The following is a 12144-nucleotide window of genomic DNA, read 5'->3' as shown; positions in this document are numbered from 1 at the left end:
AGTAAGATAGAGAAGATGCAAAAAGGCAGAGCAAAAGTGAGAGTATGTGGTGTGTGTGTGTGTGTGTGTGTGTGTGTGTGTGTGTGGCGAGTGCAGCCTTTGATAAGCTAAAAGCTGTTACAGTGTGCATAATGATGCACACTATAATCTTCATTTATAGGAAATAAAATATTTACATATTTTTAAGTCATTTTGGATTAAAAAAATAAAACACTGGAACATTGCCACAAGTGATCTAAATGTTTAGGGTTTGAGATTTGGGGATAGAAGATTGAATGAAAGAGCAATAAAGTTTGGAGAAATTGTTTAAAGAGACATCTCTGCACTCTATAGAGTGCTCACTTTTTCCCCCTGGAGTGTCTTTGTTATTGCAAATTGACAACTTTGCAATTAAAGTGATTAATGATGTGCCCTAGTGTTTTTGGGTCCTAAGGTCAGTGGGCCCAAAGATGGCCATGCTGTGGGAAACTTTGATAGAACTCATCTCATAGAAGATGAACCACACACCCTACTCTTTATTGTATGACTGTTTATGAGTTTAGTATATTAGATGTGATTGAAGGAGTCGCCAAGACAGTGAGCAGTGTGAATAATTTTATCAGTTTGGTTCTGTTGCCTAATTCCTCATTATTAAACACTAATATGAAAATTCATTCATGGCTATTTTATTAACTAAATAACATGTTATTTTGTGAAGCATTTAAAAAAATATATGCATTGGTTAAAAGCATAATTTAAGTATAGCATCATTTGTTGGGTGTTTGTAAGATGAAGTTTTGCTTGATTCTTTTGAATCTAATTCATGATGGAGACATTGCTAATTCATTAATTTTTCCCCTATTTATTATTCTAACTAGGACATCACATTTCTAATTTTTAATAAATCTGTCATGAATCAGAACTCCTTTCAACTGTTCAGAAGCTCTGAAACTGGTTATAATGAATCAGGGATTTTTATTTTGGATACTGTTTTTATAAGAACCAATCAACTTTCAAATAGATTGTTTGAGCCACACTGACGGCTTTGTTCTTTGAATTCCACAAGCCAAGGGTGGGACTGAGCTAAGGCACTCATATCTCACCATCATGGCCTACTCCTGTAAGGTGGCTTCACACCAAGGGGAGAGAGAACAATAAGCAAATTGTTGAGCCTGTGGCACTAAGCCATTGCCAGCTCTCCGGTTGTTTGAAACTCACACACTACATGAAAGTGACTTGTGATGATTACTGTGGTTCAAAGGGGAGATATATTATCCCATTATGAATGAAGAGAAAAATGCAAGAATAATTTTTTTATAATTACTCCTCAGTTTTTAACCATTCATTTATTTAAATATCTTTGAAAAATAGTCTTTTTCATGGAACCGGTGCCATTTCTAAAAGAACACTTTCTTGACAATATTTGTCTAAGGGAAAAAAACCCCAGATAATTATGATTAATTTAATTTTGAAAAATGCTTTTTTTCTTATTATGTTAGGACTTTCTCCCTGGGTAGTATTGAAAATAGATATTCCAGTTTGATGAAGAAATAGAATTTTCTTCCTTAAACTTTGGTTAAATTATGTTCATTGGCTTTGAGTATCTTATTAAACATAAAGTTCAAGAAAGCAGTAGTTTCATTAAAAAAGATAATTTGTATAACAAAAACTTTTGAGAATTTTAAGGACTGTGATATTTCTTTCCTTTAAATTTAGCCACTGTGGGACTCAAGTAAACATTTCAGACTTTACAGACTTGTTCCTTGGTAAAATATTTCTTTAAAATAGTGTTTCCCAGAGGGCCACCCCTCCCAATTCCAATCTTGAGAAATGTTTCTTAAATAATGAGTTCTCCTTCAAAGTGTATGGGCAATAATCCATAGTCTGCTCTCCTTTTAGGCATTTAAAGTCTCTGAGAAGTTTAGCAGCTAAGATATTGTGTAACTTTAACTCCATATTTTCCAGATATCTTTGATAACAGAACATGTTTGTGTGTGTATTTTGTTTTGGGGGAAATTGTTTTCCATGAAATGTGCTTTGAGAAATAGTTTTCTAATTACAAAAAGTACTGCATGTACATTGTATAAGATATCACTTAGAGAGACCCTCTTCTAAAATTTTTGTGTGTTTTCACCCATTTTTTCATATATTTATCATTACTATATATGCTTGGTATCATATAAAGGAAACATTTTATCATGTAATGAAAGATTCTTCCTTAAGAGTACTTTAATTGTTTCATCTTTCATTGGTGGTTATATTCCAATTAGCCTTTTTCTTGTGTATTTAATAGTTTGTTTCTAATTTTTTACTATTATAAATTATGCAGTAGTACACAAATATCTTCATGCATAAAATCTTTTTTGTACTTCAGATTATTTCCTTATGACAAATATCATAAAGTTGATTATTGTGTTACAAGATGTGAGTTTTCTTTAGGGCTTTTAGTAAATAAATACCAAAGTATTTCTCAAAAGAGTTACATAGATCTCCCAGTAACATAGAAGTATTCTCACAAGTATTTATATTAATATTTTTAAAAAATCTTTATACTATTGTAAGGAAAAGGTGGTGTATCTTTTTATTCTGTTCTTTGATAAATAGTAACCTTTGCTTTTTAAAACTGTATCTTTGTTTTTTATGTCTTATAAGTTTCATTTGTAATGGATTATAAGTTTCCTGAACTACAATACTTTTAGTGTCATAAAAATGTGTTAATTGTGGGGCTGGGGTTGTGGCTCAGTAGTGCAGTGCTTGCCTGGCACTTGTGAGGCACCGTATTTGATCCGCAGCACCACATAAAAATAAATAAATACAACAAAGGTCATTGTGTCCATCTACAACTAAAAAGTATTTTTTTAAAAAAAGTCTAATTATACTCATGTCTAAAATTGTTGTAGCCTACTGATCTTTTAAAATGTAACTACTACAATACAGATTTTGGTACATGTTTTTAATGTGAATGATTTAACTTATCTTTACTCCAAAAAGTAAAGTAACACAAAACAAATGTGTTACTTTACTTTTTGGAGTAAAGATAAGTTAAGAGAATTTCAGCTAAGAGATTAAGTTAAGAGATTTCGCTAAGAGAAATTGTCTGAGTACCCATGGAAAGTTGTGCAACTGCACAGGGTAGAACCTATTGCTGTAACTGAATGTTAGCATCCATTTTAACTGAAGAGTTCAAAATTTTGCTGAAATCATAAACTTCTATAAATATTCATACAGAAGTCTTAACAACCCCCTGATTGGGATGTAATAAAATAAGGAACCTGGGACTGGGGACAGAGCTCAGTTGATAGAGTGCTTGCTTTGCATGCACAAGGCCCTGGATTCAATCCCAAGCACCAAATAAATAAATAAATAAATAGTAAGGAATCTTTTCAGAATTTAATGATTCTATGACTCATTTGGTGGTTAGTTTTTAAAACAAGAAAACTAATTTTTATTACATCTAGTGTTGACAATTTTATTTGACATTTAATTACATGCCTCTTTTCCCCTCCTCGAAAAGGGTGTTTGTGTAATGAGTTCAGTCCTAGGTTTTTGAAGGCATGTTGCCCTTTCTTTCCCCGTCTTAATTCATGTCATTGCACTTGTAAGACATTTTTATCAAGACACAAATTGGGCCCATATTTAAATTACAGATTTAAATTTTTTGTGTGCATTCAAAATTTCAAACCGTATTTCTCTAGAACTTTACATGGTAAATTATGTTAGGACTCATTCTGTTTGTTCAGAACAAAATACATTGATTGGATTCCAAATGTAATGAAACGAACCATTCTGGGGCATTTTGTTGCTTATACTCTTTAAATTAGAGCTAACAGCTCTAAAAAACAAAGAAGTTTGTTTTTCTAGACATAGAATATATGTATTTTATCCCATGTTTAAAGATCTAGCAACTGTTAAATATCATGTTCTTTTTCACCAATTGTTTTTATGTTTCTAGAAGTGCTCCATGTACTTTGAAGTGTTCAGATGAAAAAGAATACTGGCTTCTATGCTTTGGCAAACTTTCAGTAATGTTTTGGGTGGTTTTAATAAGTAAACCCTTTGCAATTACATCGTATTGTGAAATTTCAATGAAAGGAAGATTCCACTGTTCTGTACTTGAACTTGTTTCCTTTGCTTGTTATAATAACCCTTTCAGCTAAGAGAAATTGTCTGAGTACCCATGGAAAGTTGTGCAACTGCACAGAGCAGAACCTATTGCTGTAACTGAATGTTAGCATCCATTGTGGCCTTCCATTGGGTTAGCCAATTGTTCAGTCAGTGCCTGCCCTAGCGAACCAAATTAGTAGTTGTTGGAAAATTCAGTTGCTGCTGAATGTGTTGATCAGAGTTCATTGTTAGGTTATGCTCATGGAGATCCAATATCCTGTCCTAGTGTCTTTTAATTGTGATCTGTTGACTTTCTAAGTAAAACAATCTCTTGGTTTGTAGAATAAAATTATTATCACATAGTATTTACCTATTATGCTTACATTTCTTAAATTATGCACCTTATGGCTTATCCTCAGACTGTCTGATATGAGAGGAATGTAATTGCTTCTGGGATATTAAGTGTAACACGCACCTTAGCATTGAGTAAAGTATCCCTGGTTTTCTCAGTCATTGTGTTAGTTGAATATAGCTAGTACACAGTAATGTATAAAAACAGAGGGCTTCCATGCCTTCCAAAGCAGTTTACATGAACTTGAATTTTCTCATTTGAAAATGAAGACAATAATACTTTCTACTTTTACTATTGTCATGATTAAATAATTCCTCCAAACCAGTTGTTGCTGTTTAGTTCGCACTAACCAAAATGTATATAATGCTAGAAAACATATGTTAAAAATAAAGTTTCACTTGGAATTTGTAAATATTCAATTTATATGCATGGATTTTTGTCTGTCTTTCCTCTCTGCCTTCAACACTCATTACTGATGACCTATTACATGCCAGGCACTGTGCGAAGTTATAGATAAAGATGGCACATTCTCATTGCCTTTATTAAAAGTATAGCCTAGTGGAAGAAATTACTGTTTATTTCTTAGAATAGTAAATACTTTAATTTGCACAAACACTTAAGAATATAAATACAAAATACTCATTCAGTGATTCAGTTCAACCTGAATCAGTATCTTCATAGACCCAGCACCCTGTGGATATGTTCATGGATATTAGGAGAAAAGGCAGATACTGCTAAAGATTAAGATTCAGGTTAGATGGTTGAGGAACCTCTCAAGGTTTAAGGTGTCATGTTTTTACTTTATGCTTTAAGAGGGGGAATAGCCTCAATTTAAAGATTGAAAAAGGGGTGTTAGCAAACAAGATTGATGTTTATCTTTCCTCATTTGAGTTTATAGTGAACTGCTAATGAGTACTTTTTGTGTAAGGACATTGGTTCTTGCAGTGTTTGACTTAATTATGAATAGACAAAACTAGGAATTATGAAAATATAAATTCTGGTGATATACCATAAATTGATATATTATAATAAACTATACACTAATAAGAAATTATAAGTTTGCAAAAATTCATGGATTTTTTTTCTTTTTTTCCCCCAGAGCATCTGCAACACCCAAGCCTGAACCAGCTTCTGTTCCAAAGGTGCGATTCTAATCTAGCATCAGTAGGTTACCACATGATTGTTCCTCCTAAGTTTCTGTAATTTCTGTTTTTGTCTCAGGCCATACAGACATTTAATTTATAGTCTTACAGTTCCCTTCATTTTATTTCTTAAAAATGAAGAGGAAGCTGGGCACAGTGGCACATGTCTATAATTCCAACAACTCAGGAGGCTGAGGCAGGAGGATCACTAGTTCAAAGTCAGCCTCAGTAAATTAACAAGACCCTAAGCAACTTAGTGAGACCCTTTCTTAAAATAAGAAATAAAAAAGGCTGGGGATGTGGTTCTATGGTAAATCGCCCTTGAATTCAGTCCCTGGTACCAAAAAAAAAAAGGAAGAAGGGGAAAATGGAAATCAACACATGCAGAATTATCATGTGTAATTGTACCTTTATTTTAAAACGTTATTTCTAAGGCCAATGTTATTAATAATTTATATCCAAATTTCTTCTTTTATATTTAATTTAAAATTTTCCATCTTTATTTATTTGTTTGCTAAGAAAAATAAGTGATTACTCAAAATGTGTATCATAATAAATCATTAATAACAACCAAAAATTACATTTCAGAATATTCTTGAATTAGGTTATTGGAAAGTACCCTTTTTTCTCAAATACATTCTCAAATTGTCCCAAACCATTATTCATCTACATTTGATTTATATATTTTTAAGTTTCTCTCTCTCTCTCTTTTTTTCTTTTCATTGAATTACTTATTACATTGATTTATTTAGGCCTTAAGCTACTTATTTTTCTCAATTAGGTTTCTTGTTGTTAAGATTCATTTAGATTATTTTTTTCTTAAAATTAAATATATTAGAGTTATCATTATATGCTTTCCTAAAATTTTGATTATTTTTCTTTTGAGATGGTAAATAGAGATTTATTTTTGAATATTATATAGGCTTAATTTGATTTTTAAAGAACATTAGTAAATATGCTTTGGGATAAAGATTGATAAATTCTGGTAATCTTAGGAAGAATTGATCTTTCTTTTTTATAAAATATTTGTTAGTTGTAGATGGACACAATATCTTTATTTATTTTTATGTGGTGCTGAGGATCGAACCCACGAACCCAGTACCTCACACTTGCAAGGCAAGTGCTTCACCACTGAGCTACAGCCCCAACCCCAAGAATTGATCTTCCTTACAAGTTATTTTTTTCTTTGGCTGATAGTAATGAGGAAATATCTAAGATAATTTTTTCCTCTTGAAACTATTAAATATTTATTTTGGAAAAGGGAAAGAATTCTATCTCTGAATCATATCTTTTAAAACATTCAGAGAGAGAGAGAACACGTGGATTATAGGAGAAAAGACTTAGGTTTGTTCATCTGTTTAAGTTTTCAAAAAATTTTTTATCTAAGATAATTAGAATGTATATGTTTCTGAGTTAGATGAAAATTATTTCATCCTTCATTTTTAAATGGGAGAGTTTGAAATGTGCTGCTTCGGCATGAATCAAGTAATCGTACTGTGGAAAGAAATTAAACATGTTTGAGAGAAGGAATTATAATTGAAGCTCTGTTTATTTTAAAAACATTTCACTTAGCAATGTTTTGTTTATTATGGGGTATTTAAAAACTTCTCCTTTGTAATGTAGCTAAATTGATACTTAGATGGCCTTGATGCTTCTTGATGGTTTCCCTGCTGTTTACTAAATATTTTGGAATTCCTTTTATTTTTATAAATAAAAATATGCTTAGTATACACCTCCGTGTTATGCATGCTGGGACCAGTTAGTGTGCATGTTATGCTATATCAAATCATTGTTTTTACTGGAAATGTGTGATATTTGAGCTTCTAACATAATTGTGTTTGTCTTTTTAAAAATCAGCTGTGCATTCTTTTCATTGACTATGTTTGCATGTATTGGCGTGTTTTGTGTATGTTTATTTTTATTTCACATAGGGAGAACCTAAAGAAGTAGTTAAACCTGTGCCCATTACATCTCCTGCTGTGTCCAAAGTCACTTCCACAACCAACATGGCCTACAATAAGGCACCACGGCCCTTTGGTTCTGTGTCTTCACCAAAAGTCACATCCATCCCATCACCATCGTCTGCCTTCACCCCAGCTCATGCAACCACTTCATCACATGCTTCCCCTCCACCTGTGACTGCTGTCACTCCTCCCCCATTCTCTGCATCTGGACTGCATGTTAACGCCAATCTTAGTGCTGACCAGTGTTCATCTGCACTGAGCACTGGTAAAACTGCAGTTAATGTCCCACGGCAGCCCACAGTCACCAGCGTGTGTTCCGAGACTGCTCACGAGCTAGCAGAGGGACAGAGAAGAGGATCCCAGGGTGACATTAAGCAACAAAATGGGTAGGTGACCAAGGGGACTTTCTGTTCTTATCAGAATTCTTCTTTTAGGTAATCTCCAAGAAACTCTTAATCTATCTTTCCCACATTCAGCTGTTACTTTAAGGAAGGTGGAGTTATGTTTGCTTCATTAACATGTGGCCTTATATTACATATATACAACATTGTCTGCCAAGCAATTATAGGTTAATCAAAACCTAATTCTACATTTTAATGTGTTATGAACTGTGTAACATGCTGTGTGACTCTTCCTCCACCTCCTGGCACAACATTGCGCAGCTGGCACTTATAATGCAAGGCAAATCTTGAATCTTTTTTCCTCAAATTTTCCATCCTTTTATTGCTCACCAAAAGCTTCAACAGTGTGATTATAATTGTTCTCAGCTTATGTATGTTACCCTATAGGAAGGGGAAATGAGGAGTTTTTAAGAAGCCCTGTCTCCCACGAAGTAGTGTAGAAAATGGAAAACAAATCAGTTTTTGACACATGTCTGTATGAAGGAATGCATGAACCAATACTCTTTAAAAGCAAATAGTAGGGACAGAACAACAAGGATGTTTAGATAGTGTCCAAAGCATTTTATACATTTTTTAAAAAATGAATGAAAAATTTAGTGGAAACTAGATATATAATGTTAGCAGAAGTTTTTGAAAATTTGTTATTTCCTTATAATTTTTCCTTGAGGATACACTTTGAAAAAGTCAAAGTTATTGACTCATTTGAACCCCACAGTTGTAATTTCAGCAACCATAATTTATATCATTTCATTTATTTAGGGATTCAATGAAGGCACCTTAAAGCAAAACATTTACACAAAATCATTTTGATTTTTATTTATTTGACAAAAATATACATTAAAAGGAAAATAATTTGCACACATGATGGTTTTCTCCCATGTCAGTTCTCAGGAAAATATAATTAAAATGATTGTGTGGATAGATCCTTTCTGTTAGATATAATCCCTTCCGAGAATGTTAATTCACATAATGAAGAAGCAATGCTTTCTGCAGCACTGCTGCCATGGTAACTTGGGAACTTGAAAGAGAAAATGGCAGGGTTCCAGGTTGCTGCTGAGAGCGCAGGAGCTCTGCAGGAACAGCTACTGGGCTGTACAGATGGCTTTATGGTTGTGAGTGGCTCAAAAGTTTTGATTTCTTCTTTAAAAGCAAACGGTAATGAAAAATAAGAGGGGGCCTTTTAGGTTGCATCAGAGGCATTATAAAGATTTTTGTAAAATAAATGAATTTAAATCCATGTACATCAAATATGAAATGTTTAGCAGAAGATTTTGAAAATTCACTCCTCATTTTTCCTTTTTGGGTGTACACTTAAAAATCTTCGAAGTTACTAACTCATTTGAACGGATAGTTACAAAATTACATTTCAGTAAACTGTATGTTGAGAAAAACTAGTGTCTTTCAAAGAATGTCATTTCTTCTTTCCTGTGAAGAAGAGGAACAGTACATGGTGTTGAGGTGTGTTTGGTTGAAAACTTTTTTTTTCTGTGTGTCTATTTTAAGATAACAGATTTTGGAATAATCAGAGTAGATAACCTGAAAAGAAAGATGCTGCCTGTTAAATACTAGCCCCACAAAGAAACTGAAACAGAAGTTTATTGTTTATTAAATTCCAGGTTCAGTAGGAAAGAAGCCCACTAAAGTTCAGAAGTCTTTTCTCCTAACACATCTTGAAATGTATTAGAAAGTCTTCTTAATAGAAAATTGTAGAAGTAAAAAGCAGATTGAGGTTATAGATTGGATTTAAAACAAGTTTAAATTTTGCGCTTAATAAATTAACACGACTCTGATGGTTAAATTTGAGATGATTTAAAACATTATTTTTGAGCTGAAACAAGGAAGTGATATAGTTTCAGAGCCTTATGGTAACTTCTCAGTCATTCAACAGGTGTTCGTTAAGCACATGCTTGGCATTCAGTACTGTGCAAAATTTAGGAGAAAAGGGATTATTACATGTTTTGCATCATTAACAAGCAAATTACTGCTTTGCCTTTGCAAACTGGATGTGTTTAAAAATAACTTGATCTCAAATGTTGTCCAGATGTTAGGACAAGGAAAACTTGATTATTCTGAAAACAAAACTGTGTTATCTGTGAAATTCAAAGACATATGTGTAATGCTCCTTCTCTCACTATGTTTAGAGAAATAAAAAATAAATCACATCCTTTATTAGTCATTGATTTGTCATCTTGGAGAATAGATGTTTGGGGATATTGTCAAGTACTTTTTATGCGTAAATGTTGAAGTTTTCACTCTTCTATTTCCCAGATATATATTATGTTGGCAGAATAAAATTCTTTTAATATTGAGAGTTGTTGCTTTTTATTAATTATTTCTTATTTTAGTAATAGTCCATACCCATGACCAAATAGTTAAAAATTCAGAAGGATATAGAGTTAAATGCCTGAGTTATCTTTTTCTTTAAGGCATCACGAAGACTGAGTTTTTGAAAGTGATTTAAAGTGGCTAGCTAGTTTGCCTCCCAAATTTGTATAGGATTGATAAACATTAGACACAAAAAAGAGTGTTTCAATTAAGCATCATTACTAAGAATTAATTAGCTAATCATCCTAATATTATAAAATCTAGAAATTATACTGCTATTTATAGAATATTTCTTAATAATACTATGTAATCACTCCTATTCCTTCTTACAAGTAATAATGATTAAGGCACTTCAAAAAGTTTAAATCTTTCGTCTACATGTACACATTATTGGTCATGGCATTCTGTTTTCTCTACTACTCTGCTTACTCTGACAAGCAGAATGGGACTTTTTATTTTCCAGGGCAAAAGGAAAGCTGTTTTTTGTCAGGCAATTAACTAATATCCCTTTTCATTTGTCCTTGCATTATAATGTGCCACTGCTTTCTGAAGGTAAGTCTCTCTGGTATCCTATATTAATTTCAATGTGGTTGGACTGCAGTTTCTTCTAACAGTTTTTATATGGTGTTTTGAAGAACCTGGCCTTGGAATATACAAAAATTAATGATGTAGTAGTGATATTTTAAAATGCTTTTATTTTTGCAGAAAACACACGTGACAAAGTTAGTATCCACATTACTGGAGAGGAAATATGGTGATTTATATATGAGTAAACAGCATGAATGCCCAATTTTTGCAAAATTAAATTATATTTTGCAAAATTAAGTTAAATTTTGCAAAAGAGCTATAATTTAAAATAACCACATATAGTGTTTTGAATAAGTTTGGTTTGCATTGCTATGTTGTGGTGAATTGCTTTATAGTAATAAATAGTAGTGTTTAAGTTATGTCATTAAATATATTTGGGGTTTGCTGTGGAAAGGTTGAAAAGAGGCAGTGCTTGGGGGGATGTAATTTATATCAATCAAAACTGTTAGAAGATAAAGATAGAAGAGAAAGCAAAAACATTTGTATCACTAGTAAATAGCATATGTAAAACTGAGTTAATATTAAAAATTAGTGTTTCCTAGATTGTTCTCCAAGAACTTTTTTTTTTTTTTGGAGTTTTAATTAAGTAAATGTTTCTAGAAGATATTGATATTTCTATGTGCAGTTATATATGTGAATGATAGACAGCCAATACACTATTGAAATCAGTTAAGAGAGATAATTGCCAGGTTTAATAAATGTCACTAAGAGTTAGCGTAGGCATTGGGAATTACTATGGTATAACTTCAAACCTTGTTTTTGTGCTGTTTTAATATTGACATAAAACTGGTTAGTAGTTAGCTAGCTTTAAGGCTAAAGAAAAATCACATGAGATAAGAACTTAAAATAATTTTGTACTAATCAAGTTATGATTATTCTGAGCATGTGTTGAAATTCTTAATCCATATTATAAAGAAAATTGGAAATATGAGATATCTAACTTAGATATACCCAAGAGAATTAGCTTTTGAGATATTAGAGAACTTCTTTCTAAATAGCTATGGTCTCATTGATTGTAATAGTTTCATGTTATTTATGTATAGGAATATCACATACCAGTGTATAATAAAACATTATCAAACCCTGGTTTATTGTCTTTTAAAAGTTAACTTCTTATAAACAACAACTTTTGCTAGTTACTGGGTTCCAGTATCACAAACAATTTGATTTGGAAAGGGGGGACAATTTAACTTGAAAAAAATAAATTTAAACCTACAGATTAAATATAATTTTTAAAAATTCAAGATTCAGAGTCATTAATTTGTTAAGTATTACTATGCATTGTGTAT

The 12144-nt window shown here is 32.1% G+C and overlaps 1 protein-coding gene across 11 annotated transcripts in view; it reads left to right on the top strand.

Annotated features, from left to right (window-relative positions):
* Positions 1–12144, top strand: part of Pdlim5 (PDZ and LIM domain 5) — a 595024-nt gene that overhangs the window by 492234 nt on the left and 90646 nt on the right. For 5 of the 11 annotated variants that reach the window (XM_076864849.2, XM_076864848.2, XM_076864856.2 and 2 more), the window contains exons 4-5: positions 5535–5577; positions 7836–7927. The exons of 1 other annotated variant lie outside the window; for it this stretch is intronic. In XM_076864849.2, the coding sequence (XP_076720964.1) occupies positions 5535–5577; positions 7836–7927 (135 nt within the window). Of the gene's footprint in view, positions 1–5534; positions 5578–7508; positions 7928–10972; positions 10990–12144 lie in introns of all 11 variants that reach the window. 5 more of the 11 variants (XM_076864847.2, XM_076864846.2, XM_076864851.1 and 2 more) reach the window with 2 other exon arrangements.

This window comes from Callospermophilus lateralis, chromosome 8, assembly GCF_048772815.1.
Source record: "Callospermophilus lateralis isolate mCalLat2 chromosome 8, mCalLat2.hap1, whole genome shotgun sequence".
Taxonomy (NCBI): Eukaryota; Metazoa; Chordata; class Mammalia; order Rodentia; family Sciuridae; genus Callospermophilus; species Callospermophilus lateralis.
This window is presented reverse-complemented; position numbering and strand designations above follow the sequence as displayed.